The sequence below is a fragment of the Coturnix japonica genome, chromosome 8, assembly GCF_054131305.1.
Source record: "Coturnix japonica strain WE chromosome 8, WE-NBRP24, whole genome shotgun sequence".
Lineage (NCBI taxonomy): Eukaryota > Metazoa > Chordata > Aves > Galliformes > Phasianidae > Coturnix > Coturnix japonica.
Genome location: NC_140670.1, coordinates 17573355 through 17596912, shown reverse-complemented (window position 1 = coordinate 17596912; position 23558 = coordinate 17573355). Strand labels below are relative to the sequence as shown.

General features: G+C 37.8%; 1 protein-coding gene across 2 annotated transcripts in view; it reads right to left on the bottom strand.

Annotated features, from left to right (window-relative positions):
• WDFY4 (WDFY family member 4) overlaps window positions 1-23558 on the bottom strand; it is a 111485-nt gene that overhangs the window by 74794 nt on the left and 13133 nt on the right. For both annotated transcript variants that reach the window (XM_015866825.3, XM_032445416.2), the window contains exons 10-24: window positions 22960-23412; window positions 21284-21388; window positions 20500-20690; window positions 17532-18142; window positions 14852-14945; window positions 9167-9381; window positions 8258-8370; window positions 7351-7552; window positions 6996-7072; window positions 6095-6313; window positions 4988-5172; window positions 3345-3576; window positions 1851-2002; window positions 1278-1389; window positions 966-1156 (exon numbers count right to left, since the gene is read on the bottom strand). In XM_015866825.3, coding sequence (XP_015722311.2) covers window positions 966-1156; window positions 1278-1389; window positions 1851-2002; window positions 3345-3576; window positions 4988-5172; window positions 6095-6313; window positions 6996-7072; window positions 7351-7552; window positions 8258-8370; window positions 9167-9381; window positions 14852-14945; window positions 17532-18142; window positions 20500-20690; window positions 21284-21388; window positions 22960-23412 — 3152 coding nt within the window. The remainder of the gene's footprint in view (window positions 1-965; window positions 1157-1277; window positions 1390-1850; window positions 2003-3344; window positions 3577-4987; window positions 5173-6094; window positions 6314-6995; window positions 7073-7350; window positions 7553-8257; window positions 8371-9166; window positions 9382-14851; window positions 14946-17531; window positions 18143-20499; window positions 20691-21283; window positions 21389-22959; window positions 23413-23558) is intronic.

The following is a 23558-nucleotide window of genomic DNA, read 5'->3' as shown; positions in this document are numbered from 1 at the left end:
TGATATATAAAGAGCAAAATCATTCCATTGCAACATGAGAATACTGTTTAGCACAGAATAGAAAGGAACAGTTTGTGCACAATCTACCGTTTATCTGCTAGAAAGTACTGAGCAAGTAGTACCTAAGACTGATAAATATATTCATAGGAATGAGGATCAATTCATGAAAAATTGACAAACTGGGAACATGGAAACTCTATAATCAATCATTCATGAAGCCCTAATGTTAAGAGTGTTTTGCTTGAAACCATCTCTGCACAATATAAGTCTGCTTAGCCTACAAAGCATAAATAGAGGATACTGAACCAAAACTCCACACTTCAGTCTTAAAACACCCATTATATACACAGTGCTGTAAACTTGCCCATTCCCTCAAAGCTCCGATACGGCCAGACTCTCAAGTCTGAATGGCTTTCAGGTTTGAAAGATCAATTTACAACACTTACATTCAAAAATGCAGACAGCACTTATTTCTCTCAGCACAGTTCATCATACATTGTAAAGACTGAGGCATAGGAACACCCTGTCAGCCCCATGTCTGTGAAAATGAATCTGAGGGTGGATGAACCACAGGCAAAAAGTAGATTTGTTAGAGAACAGGTCTTTGTGGGAAATGTGAAGCATGTTGTTAAAAGGTGGATAACTCACAAATCTTCCTCACTGACTTTACCAACTATACACAACATTCTTAAATGAGGAACATGACACCTTCCATTATTAGACTGTGTCTGACCAAAATGCATTTGTCCTCACCTGCACCAGTAGATATAATGTTATAGAAGTTCACAAAAATCATGGAATTCAAAAGAGAACTGTAAGCACAGGATTTCCATATTCCCCCCTCCAAGATCCCAGAACTGCACAGTTCCAATCACTAGGGCTGATAGCCAGTATATTCGTTGCCACTGACAAATTTTAAAATAAGGTTTTCTAAAGAAAAGATGAATGAACAAAAGAGCACTCACCTGGTATCCACCAAAGTGTCTCATCAGTTTTTCACTCATTGGGCTACTGTTCAGGATGGAGTTGAGGACTTTGACAGCTGCATACATGGTGTGGTCATCAGATGCCATAGCAATGAGACCGAGGAGAATGGAAGGGCCTCCAATGAAGTTCAGGCTGGTAGCTGCTGGAGAGGACTTGAATACTCTCACCCCTAGGAAATTATAGCGTTACTTTGTCAGTAAGTCATACAGACTGTATCTATTATCAGACAGTGATCATCCCATAAAAACAAAAACACAAAACTCAGAAACATTAAAGCATTGTGCATTTACCGTATTGGCCCACAGCAACAGATCCAATAGTCCTCAAGGAACCTGAGAGGTGTCCAGCAATATTCTTGGCCAAGAATACTGGAGTTGAACTGTCCCGAGAATTAATCCCAATCTGAAACAGATAAGAGACATCCTAGTGGAGTTACTGGGAGACAAAAAGCAACAAGTAAAGGATATAATACTTCAGATGTTTTACTTACAGAATACAGAAAAGTTCTCTGTATATAAGAGTTCATTAGGACAAACACCCACCCAAAAACACTGCACAACTTAATCTTTTTGGCACATCAAGTAGGCCTGGCACTGTCAAGAATGCAGCAGTAGTGTATGAAAATTCACCAAGTAAATGAATTATCCTTGGACCCTATCTCTTGCTATTTCAAGAAAGGCTTTCAGTATTGTGTTCACACCATTCCATCTATTTATCTCTATAGATGAAAACTAAAGCAATTAACAGACAAGTGAAGGAATGGGTAAAGAAGCTGAAATGAATAAATAAAGGTATGGAATGAAGAAAAGTCACAAATTTTGCTCAGAGTAAACCAAGCAAATGAGAAATAAAGAGAACAATACCTCTTTAGCAACCAGTCGGCCATCCACTTCATTGTAGGAGCTCTTTATATCTTGAATTGTAATGAAAGATGAGCACACAGCATTGATTCCAAAAGAAATCTTCTCTTCCACCACGAGCTGTGCAGGATTCTGTTCACCATACTGGTTCTCACCTAAAATGAGAGACTGTGAGCTTCTGAAAGAATGTTTTGAACTTCATAAAGACAGAAGAGAGGAAAATGAAAAATATTTGAAGGAAAACAAAGTTCAGACAGGAATTTAATTTTGGCTTAACTAGAATTAGAAAAATTCCTGAATCTTCAAACAAGCGCAGGGCAACTTGACCATTTCATAAAGTGGAAAAACAGTTGATCTATGAAGCTGTTTAGTAATGGTGACGGCCCTTAAAGGGACATGGAATTGTAGCACAGTATTTGGGACTTTTGCACTGAAACTTAAAGTCAAAGTTCTTATTTGGAAAGTTTCTCTGAATTTTTTTAATGAAATAGAAAGCTGTGAGATATTTCCCAAAGAGGGGGCAGATAGAAAGATTGCTTCACAATGATCTGATTACATAATGATTTTTCTGCACAAGGACATGGCTGGAGTCAAATGTATACAATACTTGTTTAGTTCTGAAGTCACCTGGGAAGACCAGCATTCAAAGGAGAACAAGCACTAGACTTGAAGACTAAGTACATAAAAAAAAAAAATCCATCTGACTTCTATCAGTATTATTTTTTATTTTAGGGACTTATTTTTCCATCTAATTTGTCTTACAACCCCACACCTCCTCCTGCATCCTGACTGAGATTTCTCTTCCCCCCTACACAGACATCATTCTGAAGGAGGGCTTTCCACTCTGTTTTAGGCTAGCAAATGATAAGGTGGTGTTATTCTGCTCTTTTCTTACAGGAGATGACCATCTTACTTTACTCTTGATTTCTAGTACACAGAGGAATGCATTACTTGTTGAACAAATAGTAATCAATAACTGAAATGTTTTATCTGCTTGTTTAATAATTGAAGCTAATAATATGGCTTTAGTTAAAAAGCCTCTTCATTAAACTTAATGTAACTTATTCCCTACCCCTCCTCTTGACCCTACTTTGCAAACATTTACAATGACAGATGTTTCTTTTGCTGCCATATTATTCAGTAGTACCATAAATGCAGAAGACTTCTGTTACAAAGCTCCATCCTTAACATTTGTCCAACAGAAATTGCAATCTTGCATCTGAAGGAAATGTTATCCCTCTTTAAAAGAATCAGGATAAAATTCCTTCTTGATTCTTCCTCCCCCCCCCCCCCCCTTTCTTTTTCTTCCTGTTTTTGCAGTATGTTAAAACATCCTTGTTGCATATTACTATAACTTTGTACAACATCCATCAACATGGAATTCCATGATTTTCAAGAGAGCTTTATGGACAGCTATAATTCTAATGGCAGTTAGTAAAAATAAAAGAAAACTTTGCCCTGAAAGACAAATATTGTCAGAGAAAAGTTATCACATACCTTGAAGTTGTACTGCCTGGAAATTGCTACAATACTGTGGACCAAGCTTATTAATCATCTCCATGGTTTCCACAGAAATGGCTTCTTCAAATAAGTATGTGGGGCCAAGGCGCCAAATCAAGGAAGACTTCTGTTTCCAAACTCGAGGAGTAGCTATATACCCATAGACATCAATAAAAGAAGATGGATCCATGGAAACACAACTGCCTGGTAACGTCTGGAAATACCGCATCTGCAACATAGGAAGAACTTACTGAGGGGACTCACACTCAGAGTCCCTTGAGGTCCTGGTCTTTTTTCAAAAGGTACAGCCTGCCTCCTCTTTCCTTAGTGAAGTCTCACAACCATGTGAGATGATTATCATCAACTACAGCTTACAACTTGTGTTTTCATAAGTAACACAAACATAATTATTATGGGAAGTTCAAAGCTATTTGGTCAGTAACAAGAGGCAGGACTTGGTGATTAAACGAATGATTTTTAGTCCAGGTGCAACACTGTAGCCCTCTCTCCCCACCCTCGCCCCCACAACCCAAAAGCAGTTTCCGATGTTGTTAACAACTGTTGTGCAGCTATTGTTTATTACACAATCTTTTTTTCCACTGTAAGTCAAGAAGGTTTGCATCATGTCAGAGACCCCAGTATAGGGACCATTTTTATTTACTAAATGCTAGTTTAATTTATTATGAGCTGTAACTGTATGTTAAATATATTTGCTGTGAATTCTTTTATCAATTGCAATGCTGAGGCCTAGTGTTATTGATGACTTTCAGTCTCATTTGAAGGAAGGCAAATTAAATTAAATTTTCATTCTTGAAATGGATATAGGTCCCGAAAGACATTTAGAAGACAGATCATTTTTCTCAAGTATGTGAAAGAGAATATTTTGGAATTAAGCAGGTTGCTTTTACAGAGGAAGTAGAAAGCTCACAAGTGAGCTCTGCATATATTAAGTCTGATTTGAAGCATGGGAACTGATTGGAAGAGACCAAGGTTGTGAATTCCAATTAATAAAAGGAATCAAAAAAACCTCACAAAACAAATAACACCACACTAGTTAGAGCTGCAATAGAAATAGGCTGCACTTTCAGCACTCATGCATTCAATATCTATAAATCACAATAATTATGTGAGATTAGCTTCAGAACTAGGAGCATGATGATGACATCTCATTGGCTCTGTAGGTTGCTTTCTTGTGATATCTCACACAAACTAAAAACACTTTAATTCACCATTTTTCTGTGTGAAAAACCCTATACAGAAGACAGACTGCAAGGAAAGTACATTTGATTTTCATGAACAGAAATAACCCAGGGTTACCCGTAGACCAGGTAAACCTGACTCCCAAGTATAACAACTCAATTTTGACAAGTTACCTGCTTGCTAGGGGAAGGGGGAAACAAGAAAAAAAACAACAAACACTCAACCTAGTTCAAACCATCAGTGTAAGCTTCTAAAGTTCTGAACAGCAGAGTTATTTCCTACTTCATATGGATTACTCTTTCCATTCAAGTGCAGGTATGTATATCTTAAGTAAATATGGTTGCACTGAGAAGACATGGTATGTGCAAAGTGATACAAAAATGAAATACTATGAAAGGCAAATGCTAAGCTGTAAGGCACAAGTTCTATGCAGTTCTCACCTTTGCAGAGCCAAGCATCTGACCATTTATAAATGCTGACACAATGCAGTTCTTCTTTGCTTCCTTAGCAACCGTCACTGTGAGATGATGCCACTGGCCAGTGACCAGCAGCTTCCCACAGCCAAACTGGACTTGCTCTGGAAATGGGGAGATATTTTGGATCTCTCCTTCAGGTTCCATGATATCTAACAAGAAATATAGTGGACAGTCAATAGCAAGTCTCTCACCTCCCCATCTCTGGAACACAGCCATCAAATGTGACAAAATTAAGAAGTCTGAATATAGAATGAGTTGATGCTATTCCATTGAATATCTATAAAATTTACCCTAAAGGGACCTGAGACTCACACAACTCCCATGACTGCTCCAGGAGCCCTAGGAATACTGTAAAAACACTGTAAAACTAGAGAGAACTACGCCAAATTCAAAATATTAGCTGAAATGAGAAACCCTCAGGCTATTCAATGAATTCACTGACAGAAAGAAATTCCTAGCACATTCAATAGATAAAACTCTGTAAATTAAATTGTGGTTCTTATGAAAAAGCAGCAAGCTGGGATTTTTAACTTCATCTATAGGAATCAAAGCACTCAAAACTACCATGAAATTCCCACCTACTATTCTCATTCCATTTCCATCCTTCTCTGTAAAGTTCAATCAAATCCACACTTGAAGTACCTACTGTATTCAATGAGGACCAAGGGACAAATGCTAACAAGGAAAGATGATAAACAGGCTGGCATGATAACAAACATGTAGAATGAAGAAAGAAAATAAGCTGTTTGATTAGAAAGCAATACTGCTCCAAAATTCCTCAGTCCTACTCTCCAAACCTGTAAGCTGCCACGCTAGAACAGTCAGGAGCCAGCTGGTTCCTCACACCCAGTCCCTACAGCTTTGCACAGTAACGTACGAACAGCTCATGTTCAATGATTCACTGGAGTATTCATTAGTTTTATCACTTATTGCAGGCCAGAAGATAATTTTCAATGCTTAAAGCAAACTTAAATACGATCAAGAACAGTATGCTGCAAGAAGAAAACCAGAGACAAAGTGTCATTCACACACCACAGAATAACACAGCAGCTTGACTGAGAAAAGCCTCACCAAGTGGCTGGAATTCTACTTCTTCTGTGGAAACGACCAAGGAACAGTCCTGAGGGGAGAAGCTTACTGAAAAGCAAACAAATTCTTGCTCTGTTCTTGACATGTGCCTCACAATAGTGAGGAAACGGAGTGGGTGACTATTGTGCACCACACCAAATTTGCTAACCAGAAACCAACAGGAGAGAGTCAGACCACTTGAGGGAGGGAACATTCTGTTGCCTGTAAATAGGAAACAAAAGGTAGTTAAGAAGGAGGTTTCTCTCCATGCAGACAACAGCGGACTTTTTGCTGTTTGATTTATAGCACAACATTTGAATTTGAGATTTCATTTCCCATCTGTTTTACTTGATTTTACTGCCTGTCTTCAATATCAGGGACCGCAGATGCAAATGCACATGTGTGTGTAATTGAACTAAAACTGACTGCTGAGAAATTACTAGATCCCTATGTCACAGACTTCATTGTTTGGGTAGCACCAAGCCATAAAGAACTTCAAACAGACTCCTTAACAGTCAGGAAGCAAAAGATACAGTATGAATAATCATTTCCCACTAAACAGAAAAGAGGATTTTCACATATAAAACAATCTTATCTAATATTAACTGACAATTTCGAGTTTCTCCCTGGAAGACAACTTTAAAACCTGGTATTTCTTACTTGCTTACTTAGTAGTTACATTTAAATTTATGATGCTGAAGTTCATGTCAACATGTAACACTGCACAGCTGCATGTAATGTATAATTTTTGAGAGGTGAGTTCTACAGCTCAGAGCTGTACTGGGGCACAGATGGAAGTGTATTAAAGCACACAGCTACCATTTCTTACAAAAATGGAACGCCTTTAATGTGCCAGAAAAATCTGTGTTTTCAGAAATCTGTAGGTGAAGTAAGAAGTACTTACCCATGCCAATTCCACCTGAGACAGATTGCTCTGCACTTGGGCCCAATACAGTGGCTAAAGTAGGGAGGTATAAGCACCTACAAGAGCAAGCAAATATTCAGAGAAATGTAAAGTCATCCCTAAAAAGCATCAATGTCTTAATACCGCAGAGTCAAGGTAGCAAGGCAGAGTCCATGCAGTCTGCAGTAAGTTGATATACTTTCTACAGACCAAAAACACTGGCAACTTTGCTGTGAGGAAGGCAGCTAAAGGGCATGAAGGAATAACTGAGATGAGAAATCTGACTAGTAGTGTCCAGAATAAGGTCTTGGAAAGACTGCAAAGCAGCTAACAAGAAGAACAGCTGCAGAAATACCCATATCCTTCCATGGACATGTCAAATTCCACAAACGATGGAGCCAAAGCAGTGCTGTGGAGCTGTAAGTTTCGCGGTGATGTCATGGAGATGAGACTCATTGCAGTCTGGAGTGCCAATGCAGATCCCTTTGACACCCAAGGTGAGTTGCTGAGAGATACAGCTGCCTGAAGAGCAGTTTTATTGTCTGCTGCCACCTCCTCTGCAGGTACGAGATCAACAAAGCACAAAGTCAGACCAAAACCACAACACTTTGTATTCAGTTCATCACTGCTAAGATCTAGCGCTACATAAAGCATTAGCTTTTTAAGTAATACAGCCTCAGCTGTATACTAATACAGTCTGCAGAAATTCTCAGTAGCAGACAAAAGAATAGCACTGAAGGAATCTCAAAATGGCAGGTTGGCAAAATAGATGAGTTCGCAGAAGTGACAGGCAGTGAAGGTTTCTTTCCATATCTTCAGGCAGCTCTGAACTCCATTTCCAGTAAAAGGTTCCCAAGCTCTTTGGTTCCATTTTTCCTCACACTTAGAAAAGTCAATAGCACCATTACAAATGTTTACAAACCACATGTGGGAGATCTAAAAAAAGTGACTGCAAAAAATTTAAGTCTCAAATCTGCAACGCTATATTAGGTATCTTAAGCATTAAAAGTGCAAAATACCAATATGGTAGCTTTTCACATGAAAAACAGAATAGTTAAAGGACTGGGACAGCAAACAGACCATGTGAGCAGGCAGACTAAGATATCCTAAGGATTACAAAAAACGGCTCTCATTCACATGCTTAACTATTTCCAACTATGACTAGCTTGGGACAGCTCGCTCCAATAGCAGTTTTCTGTCATTATACAGACATCTATAATCCAGCTACAGTATCAGTAATAGACTGTTCATTGAGTGCTTACCTCCATTCAAACCCGTTTTAGATGAATCACTCTCCAGACATGAAAGGACCTCAGTGCTCTTTGTGTTGGACTGGGAAGGTACTGACAAAGAACCTCCCAAACAAAGAAACTGTCTGAAAAACAATGGAAGAAAAGCCCCAAACAATCAATACAATATTTGGTAGTAAAAGAAACCACACAATTAAAACTCAAGCCAAGGGAGAACAAATTTATGATTGGAAACATAAGTTTAAAGATATCTCAAATAAAACAGAAAGAGTGCTTTCCATTGTATCATCACAAATATGTTTGGGCTTATACTTTCAATTTTAAAGTCCTCCACTGGAAAAAAATTGAAGGTTTGACTTTTTTTTTAGCAGAGCTTTTTTTAATATTTCTAATTTTCCTTCCGCTCCCCCCCCTCCCCCCCAAAAAAAAAATTAAAAAAAAAAAGATCTTTGGATCTATTTTTTAATCAGAAAAATACACTGCACTACATACCTGCACTCCAATCTCCACCATGTATTTCACACCAAGCCATATGAAAATTTAAGGAAAAAGCACATCCTCAACATAGAAACAAAACTTTTTATTTCTGCATCTCAAGGAGACTGGACTCAGTGACCTCTGGAGGTCCCTTCCAACCCCTGCGATTCCGTGATCTGTCATTAGCATTGACCTGAACCAAGTGAATCACTTCAACTCTTGAGCAGAATAATCCTAAATAATTCTAGTTGATTTACAATTATTTAGTTATCATTCATGAATGGCTTTACAACCCTTGCAGAGATGATGCATGAGACCGAAGACTTATACCAGCTTCAGTAATTCATTTAATCATATAACCCATCTTGATGAATCAAGGTGTAACATGGAGTTTCCAACTATCACAGACTTTACAGCAAATTCATTCAATTAAATATGTGATACCTTAACACATCTGGCTCAATAGATTGTGAGGCAAGCTTCTCAAAAACTCTTGTGAGGGGCAGATGCAGAGGGTGGCTGCCATTGCGGAAGGCATCCTGGCAGGAAGTTATGATAGTGCTCAACAAGCCAGATCCACACATCACCTGGCGGCTCTTCTCTGACTTCACCAGGGACTGAATATGATCTACCACAGCACACTGGATTTCCTGAGAAATCTGTAAGACAGACCTGAAGTCAGACACCAGGAACATACATGACAAGTGAACTTGGTTTTGCAATTTGAGTCTCTGAGCACAGAAATCTGGCCCCTTAAAGTCAGAGTCTCACATGCAACTATATGACTGTTCTATAAAACTGTGCACCTCAGCAGTCTGGATATATCCACATCTGAGTAATTGCTCAGCTATCTGCAGTTAAGTTCTCCTGTCACACCACCGTAATAGCAAAAGGATGACAGCAATCACCTCTCATGCAAAAGAGGGAAGCACCTAGGGCAGGTTATTAGACATTAGTTTCAACACCAATACAGTTACTCAGAACGTACATAAGGTGGAGAGTCACACTGACATGATCTCTGTGTTCTGAAAGAGCTATTGCTTAAAGAAAACAATATAGCAAAGCCCTTAAACACTTGCTGATTTTTCTTAACTGATGTTTTACTTCTTTGCTGCATCTTAATGGTCTTAAAGCACCTGAATTTTCATGAATTATCTTTAGAACAATTTGCTTCCACTTAAGAATGAAGTCTAACCCTGACCAAACTAGCTTTCTTTCAAAAGTAACTTTAAAAAACAAAGAAGAATGCAGGTGGCAAGCACAGAGATAATAACTCAAGCAATCAGAAACTTCAGTGAATTTTGAACAAACAGGCATAAGAGTAAAGTGTAATCCAGCTCTTTTGTATAAAGGCCCAATTTGGAGAGCTAAAAACAAATACAGGACAGATAAAGTATACAGGAAAGTTCTTTTTAAGAGTACCCAGCAACCAAAAGCCTTAGCTGTAATTGAAACACTTAGGCAATAACTAGCACTTGCATTTTTATGACAACTGGTTTTTATACCTGAGATTTTTTCAGAAAAATCTTTTCTGCTATCTCAAAACAATCATTCCTAGGGAAACAAGTTCCAGCGTGCTTCCAAATAAATCAGAACAAACTTCTTCAAAAGAGAGGAACTGATTCTGTACTGTGAGTAACAAAACCTCACCATCTTTTTGGACATTTAATTGTCATCTCACACCACCTTTTCACTGGATGAAGGAAAGCCTCTGGGTACATAAGACCAGGAGAGCATAAATAAAGAAATTTACAGTCTTGGCTAAGTGAAAATACTGGTTTACTCCAAAATAAATCCAATAAAACCACAATGACATAGAAAAATATTGAACATTTTCATCAAGCTTAGCAGCTTAGTCAATACTGGCATTGCCTTGTTTTGAATAAAATGCGCTGTTTTCAAGGATGTTAGTTCCAGTAAAATGAGATTTTAGTGGAAATAGCAGTGATGGACAGAAAATAAGGCTGTTTCTATAAACATAAATTGATTTTCCTAACACATATTACCTGCACCATGAATCAAGTTATTGAAGGTGCAATTAGAATGCAGTTGGGCTCACAGCTCCACTTCAGATTACAGTTAAAAGGCCAAAATGTCAACTAGCAATTTGCCCAGATTGTTTAAGTAGTTCCCAGATTCTTGCTCCTAAGGACCTATAGTTTCAAAATTTGGTATTTGATTTTAAATCTGTTACTCCATTTCATAATGATTATGTGATATGGAAGATGATTAAGAACTTTGAACCTTTACTGATGAGGATTAATTTCATAAGGATTTTCAATTTTCTTATGTTTAAGAATTATATTTTAATAATTGAGCATACAATTGGAAAAAGAAAATACTTTTCAAATTCAGAGCACATCGCACTTGAAAAGCTATCAGCCCATTGCAGAAAATTATAATTAATATTCTAACAGACTGGCAATTACCTGGCAAAGAAATCAAGGCATCAAAAGTAATGTTTTCAAAAACTCAGGGTTTTATGTCATGCATTCAAAGAAAAAGTGAACATCCATGAGTTAAAAAACATTGATCATAGTTTGGTTCTACTTCTGAAATATCAGTTGTGCATTTTACTCTTTAAAATATGTATTAACACACACAAAAAAACACTCAAATTAGTTATAGCTGAAATCACAGATGCAGTTCCCAGCCACAAGCATGTTCCCATTCTATTACAAAAATTTGCTGATTATTCTCACTCACTGATCTTAACAAAGTTTACTTTGCTAACTGTCTGTATAACTTAGCTTTACAAACTTACAGTATGACTGGTGCTCACATGGTTCCCACAAATAAACAGGAAAAAGAAGCACTATGAACTACATATTACTGCATATGTGAACTACTTCTACTTTTCCAGCAGATTGAATCTAACTAGGTCTATCTTAATTATACCACATAAGTTCTCTCTGTCACAATATCATCTTCCATCTTGGTAGAACTCATAATAGAAGCCACAGAGCTTTCCTTCTTTGAATACCAGGTTTGCTACTACCTTCTAAAAATATATACACACCAACAAGTTTTGACCACTTGAAGTTAGCCAACAAAACTTTTTTTTAGTATTAGGAATTCCTCTGTTAATTCTGGTACTTAGTTTTTGCAGCATGCAATGATGCCATCATTAGGCAGTGAATAAGCAGCACAATAAAGAAAGAATCTTCAATGTGATCAAACTACATGCAGTTCAGTGGGAACTGGCATGTGACTCCCATGCAATAATAAGACCAATAACCTCTAAATAACATCTATCAATTCAAAGACTTTCTCTTAGGAATTTAAAGGCTCCTAAGGTTTCATATCCATATGACATTTAAATGATCTTAAATCTAGAAATTGCTGCAATATCTGTTCTCAACTTCTAATTTTCTTTCGGATGCTCAGAAGAAATGGTTTATCTGCTACACAATATGTTTTACTTTCAATTATTTCTTCTAAGCAAACATACTCAATGTTGCTTTAGCCCATTACTGCTTGGGTCCCACAAAGGCCACCTATCAGCAACAATTTTGGCAGGAAATGGATATTATTTCTGAGGGTCAGAATAAAAACAAGTTCCTTTTATTGAGTTCCATTAACATTTCTCTTAAAGCAGGGCTTTCTCATTGCCATTCTGCTGAAAGCAAAAGATTTACACTTGACCTGGCCCTATTCTGATTATTTTTCAGGGTGACACTTTTAAAGATCTATCATAGCACTAAAAAACAAGCTGTAAGACATGAGCTACACTCTCTGTTCTTCACCATTGCTCCTTAAAAATACATACTATTTGGCTCAGCATTAAGCTCAGTGCAAGAAGCCTCCCTAGATTTTTTTAAAAGAAAAACTTCATTAAGAAAGCTCTATCCACAAAGGAATTACTTCATCTCTCATAACTATCAAACTAAGAGTAAAAAAGCACCGTATTTGTTACAGACGAAAACCCAAGGGAAAATCCTTCAGTTACTCCTCAGTAACTTTGTCATTGGATCTTGCCTGACTTGCACTTTCCCAGAAGGACTTCATTTCACAAGTGTTCATGCAGTGGCATACATTAAAAGTAAGGGTAATTAAGTTTAGCATTTTGTGTCATTGCCTGGTAGCACCATTCAGTTGTCCAAACAGCAAGACACAAGGTTCTATTCATTCATTCAGCATCTTTAGACAGAATTAGTCACCAAAACATATGGGTACAACTTCCTCCATCCTTTTTTGTAGTTCATTTGTTGAACAGAATTTCAAGATGTTAAACTCTATTGAGTCTACTGAGCATAAGAGTAATCCCATTCTACCTGAGGCAGTTCTATTCACAACAGCAACACTGAATAAGCACTATCAGTAAGGATTTCTTACTAGCTAAGAAAAAAAAAAAAAAGAGGGAAAAATGAACACATTTAAATACAAGATTGAAATTGCTTGAATTTGTGCTCTAGACTTTCATATTTTTAAGAACACTGCCATCTACTGAGGGTCTCCACAAACTCTCACAGCTTAACCACAGAGCCAGTTCTGATGCACATCCTTAATAGCGCTCTCTCATCCAATTAACCATCCTACTTGTTTTCCAGAAATTAATTATTGCAATTACCAAAATTTCAAAGCTGATGCCTTGGTTCTGTTACACAGATCTGAGATGTGCCAGCAGTTAGCTGCAATCACACCGTGCATAGCTCTGGATGAACAATCTGGTTTTATTTCCATCTCTGCATATACATTACCTATTCAAATATTTAAGATGAGACAGAAGAATATAATGTATGCAAGTTACTGCTCCAATTCCCTATCCATATGGAAGGCCTGATAAAGCAAAGGTGAGTCTAAGTTATGCAATAAGTTTATGGATCAAAAAGGTCAGATTGTTCTGGCTGCCGGATATATCAACATTTCAACAATTATCAGTGGGCTAGTTCAGTTCATTCTTAGCTACATTCCATGTGATTTTATTAAAGATACCAAAGCCCAGCTTACTCAGGATTGCAAACAAAAGCCACATAAGCAAGACACCAAGGCACAGGTAAAAATGATTGTTTTGAAAGAAATTTTGGCTACTGTGTTGCAGACAGGAAATGTAGTATACGAAAAATATGGTAAAGTCAAATCCCTGGGATTTAAAGGAATAATAATGATGAGGATATTTAATAATTAATGGTGCTTGCCTTGCTGGTGTACTCACATATTAAAGAGATGTAGCCAATGCAGTTTGTGCTTGTGAGTTTGTGGCACCTCAGGGTCAGGAAGTTTTAGATACAACCATAAGAGATGAGCGTGTTTGGTTTTTTTTGTTTTGTTTTGTTTTTTTCTAAGGTCCTCCAGAACCTTCAAAATTTATCTGCACTAAAAATGTTATGCTTGGTGCAGAGAGAGTGCACTTGAAATAGAGACAAAGATGGCCGTCTTAAGTAGCTTCTGTGCCTTGGTACATAGAATATGCATAGTGCACCTACAAGTGTCTGTGTTCTTTTATTACTGTGAGGAAGCACGATGCAGTTCCTGGTCATTGACACACCATTAAGTGAGGGCAGTGGCAGAAATGTTCACACATGCAATTTAGGCAACTAAACAGAGCTTTTAGTATTTAATTATAACTTATTTGAAAGGAACAACAGTAATTTTTGTCGCTTAGTGGCTCACTCAACCAACCACCAGGTTTATTTTGAAATGGAACTTAAGAGACACACTATTTAAAACAGTTTTACCATTATAACAGAAACAAAATTCAAAGTAACATTCACCTGCCCCATTCCCATCTCTCTACCTGAGTGTTATTCCTATTTCCTTCATTTTTTCCACTCAAACCCAAGGAAATTAATGACCTCACTTCAGAAAGTGGAATTATTCTCTCCCCACCTCATTCCTTGGGTATGACTCCACCATTCTATAGTTAAAATGAAACTAACATCTCATTGCTGCCTTTGCAGTATCCTGGAACCCAGACCAACACACTGCATCAGATAGGTGTATGAGTGCTTAGTCAAATCAATAACCATGAATTTTTAATTGATCTGGTCTGATACAGTAGAATTCTGTGCTGCTATTGCCAGAACTCCATGGTAAATTCTACTCTTTACTAATGTAGAAATATTAATTAAAATTTCAAAAACAAAGCTAGAGAAGAGTAGCAGACAACCTAATATGGCTCATACTCACCTGAGAGTGTCCTTCTTTGTACAACTTGGGCAGCAGCCTTACCATAACACAGACAGCACCTGGATTTACAATGACACAGTCCCTCATTTCTGACCTGCAAGAAAACATATAAGACTTAACATTACAATTAACAGCAGAGAAGGGGGTTTTTATCCAATGTTCTAGCAGAGTACAGTGTTAAAACTGCCTGACAGTAACAAGGCTCAGCATTCTTAGCAGTAACTACCTTGAGCACCACAGGTTCAGCAGGATCAGAGAATTATTTCTGGGTGCACCTCGGAATTGGAGTTACGATGCACTCTGCCAGAAACACATGCCCCAAATAGATTTTGAGGGAAGACAACAGATAACATAAAAATAGGCATAAAGAAAAAAAAGTGTTACAATGTGCTTTATGGGTAGTATAAGGAGTTTAAGTAAAAGAGCAACCATCGAAATTTTGGACAAGAGACATAAAGGAGAATAAAAAGTCATTATTAACGCCTTTTATTCTAAATGTCTCAGAACAGCAAGTACCGTGTAACACCGCCACACAGCGGCAAATAACCCGTACTGCAGACTCAAGAAACTACAAAAGCAGGAGCTTGCTTGCTGCATTTTCTGCCCCCTTTAGCTAATTTGTTTTCAGCCTAAGCCTGCTGTGATTTCCCAAAGCCTGCAATTTATGCACTAAAATAAATTGCCAGGCAGCAAGCACAGTTCTAACAAACAACAACTTCCCTAAAAGATTTGACCACTGAAGAAATACAGTTACCTCAGAATCCCATCATCCTTTTCAAATATGAATTTTCATTCTGATATACCATGTAGCAAATGCAAAACATGACCTACCAAATCATAAACATCAGAAGACAAGACAGGAAGATCATTCTTCCAAAAAGAATAAAATAAAATTAAGTAGTTAAGTCTTTATCATCGCTTTGTTACTTTTGAACACTGCCTGGTAGGCTTAGTGCTATTTTGGGCTTTTGAACACAGAACAAATGAGTAAAATCCAGAGCCGGACCAATACCAAACTCATCACACCAGCACCCACTCCCTCAAGAATGTCAGATCAATGTATCATGCAAGTCTCGTCTCTGTGGTTTTCTGAGATGCCTTCATTGGCCGACTTGTCTCAGTAGAAAAGCTGTCTCCATATACCAACTCCTCAATCCTACAAATATCACAGCCTCAGAGTTATCCAGTCAGCCTAGTGACTCAACCCTTTACCCCATCACTACTGCTACTTGGATCTCAAACATTCTATTGCTTGCCATTACCTAAAAGTCAGACAAGATGGCCAGGGGATAAAATGAAAAGATACAAAGGATCTAAAGAGCCATTAGCACAGTTAATGCACCCAACAGCAGCTGCAGCAACCATTCTGCTGGGGTGGGCATTCAGCTTCCCTCCCAAAGCATGGTCAGCCTTACTAACATGGCTTGCTGCAAGCAGTCTCAAATCATCATGATCAAAAGGAAAAACAGAAGATGGTTCAAACATTAACACAAGGGCAGGAACACAGAGGGCCATTTCTCAGATGGGAATGAAAGGGTAAATTCCCCTGTTACCCAGCAGCCTGTTGCATCACTGATCACAGAATAGTGTAAGGGGATATGAATATTATCCAGTATAAATGCCAGTTTTCCCCATGTCTGACACATCACATCCTGATCCCCCTCTTCAGGGCACGTTAAATCCATGTCACAGGACAGGGTATCACAGGCTAACAACACTGACTGCACTCAAGTTCCTCCTTTCAATTTGCATAGCTCCCTACTGAAAGTTTCAGGAGGAAGTGAGTGGAGTACAGCTAGGAGGAAGCTGCTTTAGGGGAACTACAGGCTTGCAGAAACTCTGAGAATGTTTTATTTAAAAAAGAAATACTACTGGAGAAGTATATATGCTGTACATCATGAAAACTGACGGTTTGCCAGAATACCTTTGACCTTGTTTGTATATAGTGACAAGCAAGGGACAGTTTAAAACAAAGGTCGAAGGAATTACCCATTACAAACATTGAATTTTTTTTTTTTTTAACTGGAGTTCCAGTCAGAAACATTATTGAGAAAAGGACTGCAGACACAGAAAGAGGCTTAAGATCTCAAAAAAATTTCAAAACATCAATAATTCATAGCTGAAAGCTACACTGATTTCTGGTATAGCCTTTCCTTATTGCCATACTCATATCAGGAATGCTCATAACCATTCCTTTTTCATTTTTCTCTATGCTGTACAAGTAGATGATTCAGCACATGCACAGCAGGACATACACCTGGGTACATATAAAAAGGAGAGCATTGAAAACAATTAAAAAGCTTTATCAGATAACTGGAAACATCTTTCCATATCATTAAAAAAAAGCCAAAATCAACTGGAGAATGTTCAAACATTAAATGCTAGTCTCAAGCCTCAACAACCCTTTTCTCAGAATCCAATCCTGCTCACACACTGCATATGACAGAACCTTCAGCACTAAATGCATAAATTTCAGCCTCTCATATCCTACTGCTCCACTAAACATTAATGCTTACCATTATTTAACCTTTCAAAAATATGATTTCTGATGTCCTGGAATTTGGGACTGTATGACTAAATAGTTTGTTCTAGGGAAATTTTGCCACACCTTGTCCTTTAACTACCATATAAAATGCAGACATTAGTCTAATTATATTGCCTGTAGTAAATCAGAACTTACTTCTCTTCAGAGTTTCCCCATAAGCTATAAGCAGAGGCACATAATTCACTGACTGGTCTTTTGGAAAAAACAGGACATTCCCCTTGAGCTTGAGTTCCTTCCTGGTCATCTCTTGATTCTTCACCCATCTCTGACCTTATTTCATTCAAGTAATTCTCCAGATGGAGGGTTCCTTTGACCATACGATCAAGAAAACTCAGAACCCATACACAGTTCTTCAGCCATGCTGGGAAAGGTTCTGAAGAATAGAAAGCCGCATCTAAGAATTCTGCAAATGTCCTTGTCTTCTCAAGGCTCAGGGGGATGTGCCATTCTCTTTGCGTCCAGAAGCATCCAAGTGACCCAAGATCCTCTGCCATCTTTTCAAAGAGGCCATTCTTCTGAAAGAAGTTGCTGTTTACAGGGTCCAGGTGAAGAGCTGCTGTTATCCCTTGAAGTGTACGGAAGACAAGCTCCAATATGCAATTCTGTCTAACTGCTGCCCATAGCCCACATGGAGGATCCTGCAAGGCACCTTCCATGTCTGAGAGAAGAGACAGGAGTCCATTGAATCCGCTGCAAGTTCTGAAAGCTGAATGACTTTTGGGACAGTTCAGAATTCTTAAGAGTGACTATAAACATCGGGGAAAAAAGGAAACAAAAGAACAACTTAAAATAAAGAGCAAATATGTAGAATATTTTTTAAATCACTTTGTGTTTGTGTGTGTGTGTGAAATTCTTTCAATGAAACTCCTCTATCAAAAACAAAAATAATTGGTTAAAGCAAGGTCATCACTACATCGCCTCCCTCCTTTTACCTTTCCCCATGTACCTATAAAGTCAAGAGACCAAGATGAGAACACATTCTCAAGAGAAAACCCACATGCAAACCTGTGAGATAGGGAATAGTGCTCACAAAAATAAAGCAACAAAAACAAATTTCCTGCATCATATATCCTAGATAATTTGGCTGGAGGCACTGTTTCAGACCTTTGCTTATTCACTGACCAATCTTTTCAAACTTTCACCAACAATCTTGAAACTGAACAAAAAAAATAAAAAAAAAAAATAAAATAAAAGCCCTGAAGTCATGTCCAAAGACAAATAAGTCCACAGGTTCTCTATTTTTGCAGAGCTTAAAGTCAGGTTATAAGTTAAGTGTCACTTGATGATATTACACAGATATAAAAACAAATGTATTCCACCTGTAAATTTTTGATACCAAGGTTTGCCATTGGAAAACATGTCTAGAAAAGTCATTAAGAGCTAAAGTAGTGGAAGTAAGGTCAGTGGGGAGAAAAAAACAACAAGAACAGGTTGTTGGGAAACAGTCTACTGTAATCTAATGTAACCTATACCAGGTTTTTTGGATATTCCAGTATTTGTTTTGCAAAGATGATGCCCTTTCAGGCACCGTGCATGTTCCAAATGCTAGGCTGCATCTTCTCACATAAAATGAGTTCATTTTAATTTTTTTTTTTTTTTTTTTTTTTGCCTACAGACATCCAATGGAAGTGACTCACTTCATAACCTGCTGAAGAGGAGCAGTTCTAACAAATGTTTATCTCTTTCTCATAGTCATAGATGCTGTTACAATGTTTCTAGAACTATAGGGGGAAGAAAAACACCATTACTGCCATTCAATTTTGTATGATAATGTATCAAACCAGGCAGAGAATTCTGAATAGCAAGTAAATTTAATAACTCAGAGCTGAAGTTTTCAGGATGGCTTTAACACATTTCAGAGAAGGTCAACAGTAACCACATTTCCTCCAGCTCTAACTCAGTTAGAATTTAATCGCCTATGAGTTAGTATTCCTCTGTCTTGAACCTATAAAACTGATGTCTGTTGGAAACCCCCTAACTCAGTTAACGTTAACAGAATTTATTTCACATTCCATTATTTGTTATTCCTCATAATTGTCTACATGCCACACTGGAATACGGCACTCCTAATTACATTTGGGCTCAGGCTTTAACAGCTAAATATATATTAGCAAATCAATCTGAATTTGTGTATAATGCAATCACAGTCCCAATAGATGCAGATAATAAATTCATTTGCTTACATTGTTTTAATACAGTTATCATTTGTCAGAATTAGACACCAAAGCTGCATTTATTTTCATATTAGTTTAGACTCTGTACTCAACTTCTGCATAAATACTGTTAAGTTTACTGTTTCATATCAAAGCTATAAAAACAAACATGCTACAAAGTTTAGAGTAACACAGTTTTGTTTTATTTTTTAAATCACAAAAGCTGCTCTACTGCAGTGAAAGGTGAATTGCATTCACACTTGATAAAAAAGGTAAACCCTGACTTAGTTTCATGCTAACACACCACTGCTTTTCAATTTGCTGTTCAAGAACTAAACCAAATTTAAACATGTGAATTCTTTCCTCTCCTTCAGTTGCTAATGGATCAAAGACTGTACACACAATAGAGGCCACAAATAGTTCTAACTTCACCCTCCAAACATTCTCTTTTCCACCAACTTACCTGTGTTTTTTATTTCCCCTGGCACTGGTATACCCAAGAGATTACCAAAATTAGGAGAGCAAAGCTACAACCTTGGAAAAATAAAAATCAAGCTGTTCTCATGCCTGCCTACACTCTCCCCCCCTGTATTATTCCTCTAGCTCCTCTCACATCCTCTCCCCACATCTCCATTTCATTCACATTAGATTGTCCTTTCTCTGTCACATTACATAGTTGCACCTACAACTGTGTCCTAACATTTGTCACCTCTGTTTCTCTGCCCTGCATTTCTAATTAAGTCTTCAAAATACTTCAGCCTGATACTGAGTGGAAGTGCTGACCATACATACACACCCTGATAAAAAAACAGAGGAACAGATCTAGCAAAGCCTTGTTCACTAGTTCACAGTCTTCCTCTTCTGTGTTAGGGATGAGATTAAGAGCAATTTGCCACAAGACAAGCAGTTTCCAAGAAAACAACAAGCAACTTGGAAGCCATGTGAATTACCTTCAGCAGATCTAGTTTCAGATGTAGTTCCCCTTGAGTAGAAGAACAAAGGGCTCCAATAACAATGCTCATATATTCCTCATAGTTGATGACTGATAGCTGCTCCAAGATGCTGAGAGTAGCACCCCTGTAGCACTCATCATCCAAAAATATCTTGATGTATGGCACCATTCCATAGTCCTTTAAAACAACTTGGGACAAGTAAGGTATCATTTGTTACTTAAACTATCCTTTAATTGTTGTTCTCAAAGGCATATTCTCAGTGTGGTGCCACATTTCTACTCATACAGAAGAGAGTCAAGAAAGAAGAGAGTTACACTGAAGGACACAAACTGAAGAGCACAACAATTAGAAATAAAACTACAGGATGATAATGGTCTCTAATAATTAGAAATGGTAGTTTCCCAAAACAATCATGCATGAAATTGTGCCTAATTAGTTTTTAGATTAAACATTCCTCCAGTTTATGAAGGAGGCTTGTTTGTAAGAATACATTCACACCATTCATGTTGAATGTACTGAGCAGATTCTGGTATTCAGAAGATCCTTTCCACTACTTTCTTACTCTTTTCCATTAGATTCCCCACACAAACCTTTCCCAACAGACTCTCTAGCAGGGTCTGTCACAGTAGGCCAAGACAAAATGGTTTCTGACTAAAAGAGGGGAGATTAAGCGCAACACCACTCAGTGAACCACAAAAGACAAAGTTTGTTCTTCTTAAGAGGCAACATGACTACTTACCATAAAGCATCACAAAGGTAATGCAGTCATATCATTTCTTACCAGTGTTTCTCACACATCCCACAGTAAGGGCAGCCACCATCTTCAGCATTACAGCATTTAATTCCTTATCAGTGCCTTCTTCCAGACCAGGCAGAGAGGTTCCAGCTATCAGAGGATTGTTAAAAACAAAAATTATACAAGATTTAGTTAGCCATAGCTAAAGTACCGTAAGAAGAAAACCAATCCTCCAGCAAATTCTAGCTCTAACTTAAATACTACTTACAGGCTACTTGAACTCAAAGGCAAGCAACAAAACACAGACATGGCAGTGTGTAATGACCAGGATGTAATCTGAGATTGGGAAACACAGGTCTGACTCTATGCGCTGCATCTCACATCTCTTGCATAACTACAGAAAATACTGCTAATAGTTGTGTTTTTACTTCCCATTTATAAAGCTGATGTAGTCACCTTTTTTGGTGAAACCTAGCAGGTACACGTATGAACAAAATGTTGTAGCTTCTGAAGTGTAAATTGGTAAAATAGCATAGCAACAGAGAGTAATTAAGAATATAAACTATAAGTGGAAAACAAGAACTCCGCATTCAAAGGCAAGAACTTCCAGAATCAAACAGTGTAAGATAAGTTGTTAGATCTAAAGTCCATGAAGTTTGCAGATTAAATTGCTGGAAACCAAGAGAGGGAAGCAGTGACCTCTTCACACTGCGTTCTCATTTGCCCTTCTTTACTCATGTATCCAGTGTCATAAATTAACAAGCTTTTCAGTCACTCATTCTGTACAATTTACATCCCCAAGCAATCTAAGGCAGTAAAATAGAACTGATAAATGCAAGATAAATGCCACAGTTCTTGGCAACTTGTCTTGATGTTCCTTATTTAAGAGCTCTCAAAATACTAGTTCTCTGATATCAAGAACACAAATCTGTTTCCTTACAGTTAACAGAACCCACACACTAGAACTGGTGTTGCAATTCCTATTCAATTTATTGCTTAACATAAATGCATAAAAATAATTCAATATTGCTTGCTACATTAGAAGTTAAATCTAGTACTTTGGGTTTCTTTTTAACTAAATAAAAAATCATACTAGAATTTAAATGAATTTCCCAGTTCATACAGCACAAAATGTTATCATGCTTTATATAAATTAGCAGTTAAAAAACACCTTTCAGATATGTGAGTGCATACAATAAATCAGCTATACTCAACACTTACCACACCTGAACTCTTACCTTCCTGTCAGATAACCATATAGGAGACAACTATAGCAGATGACAATGGGAGGCAGTAATTGTGATTAATATATGGCCAAAATTGAAGAAACCACCTTCCATAACCAGTCCTCCCAACTAAGTGTTGTTTTAAGATGACCTGAGTACTGTGCAAAACTTTTTCTCAGAGAACTCTAAGTCAAAATCAGTTTATAGAAGTGTGGGATGAACGGTACCCTCCAGAGTAATCAATTGTACATTGGTAAAGAACAGTACATGAGCTCCTTAGAACAGTGCACAGAATGATATACAATTAAGATTTCAGAGGGCACCTTAGTAGGGCTTAGCATGACAGAAACATCCCAAATTTAAACTTGGGCCAGTCGGCTTCCAAACAAGCCTAGCTACTCAGTATATAAAATGTATTAATTGATAGTACAAAGATGCATTCATTCCTATTGGTATGCCTGCCTCCACAGTCATCATGAACCAGTTAAATTGTACCTGACTTCCTTAGGATTTTGGCTTGCTTCCTTAGAAGTGCCAGCAGTAGACCTAGTAGCCCAGAGTCCCGAAATATGTCACTGAAGAGCAGATCCTTCTTGGTAATGCTGAGAAGACACCGGAGAGCTGTCAAAGTGCAGAAAGGCACTACATTTTCCTTTATCAAACACTGAATCTTTTTCAGAATTTCATGGGGGATGTAGCACAGGTCCAAAACAATTGACTCTACCAGTCCGAAGAACTGGATCTGGACTGGATGTGGTTTGAAATGGATTATATCAATAAACTGGTTGATAGGTTGCAGTGTCCATTCCAGAAGGAAGAAGTTCACTGTGTCCCAGGCCCATATGGTACCAATTGCTCCTAAGACTGTTCCACACAGATGCTGATCATTACTTTTCTGAAAAATGGACTGCAAGACCTGAAAAGCCTGGAGGTTTTTGACTGTCATTCCTGCAAGACAAACAGGTGAGATAGCCCTTTTTGTGTGTGTTCTGTTTTTAAGCATCAGTGCTACTTAAGCACTGCAGCCTCAGAGCTTAATCACATCTGAGACCAGAAACAAGATTCACAGACACACATCCTCAACCTAAAACCAG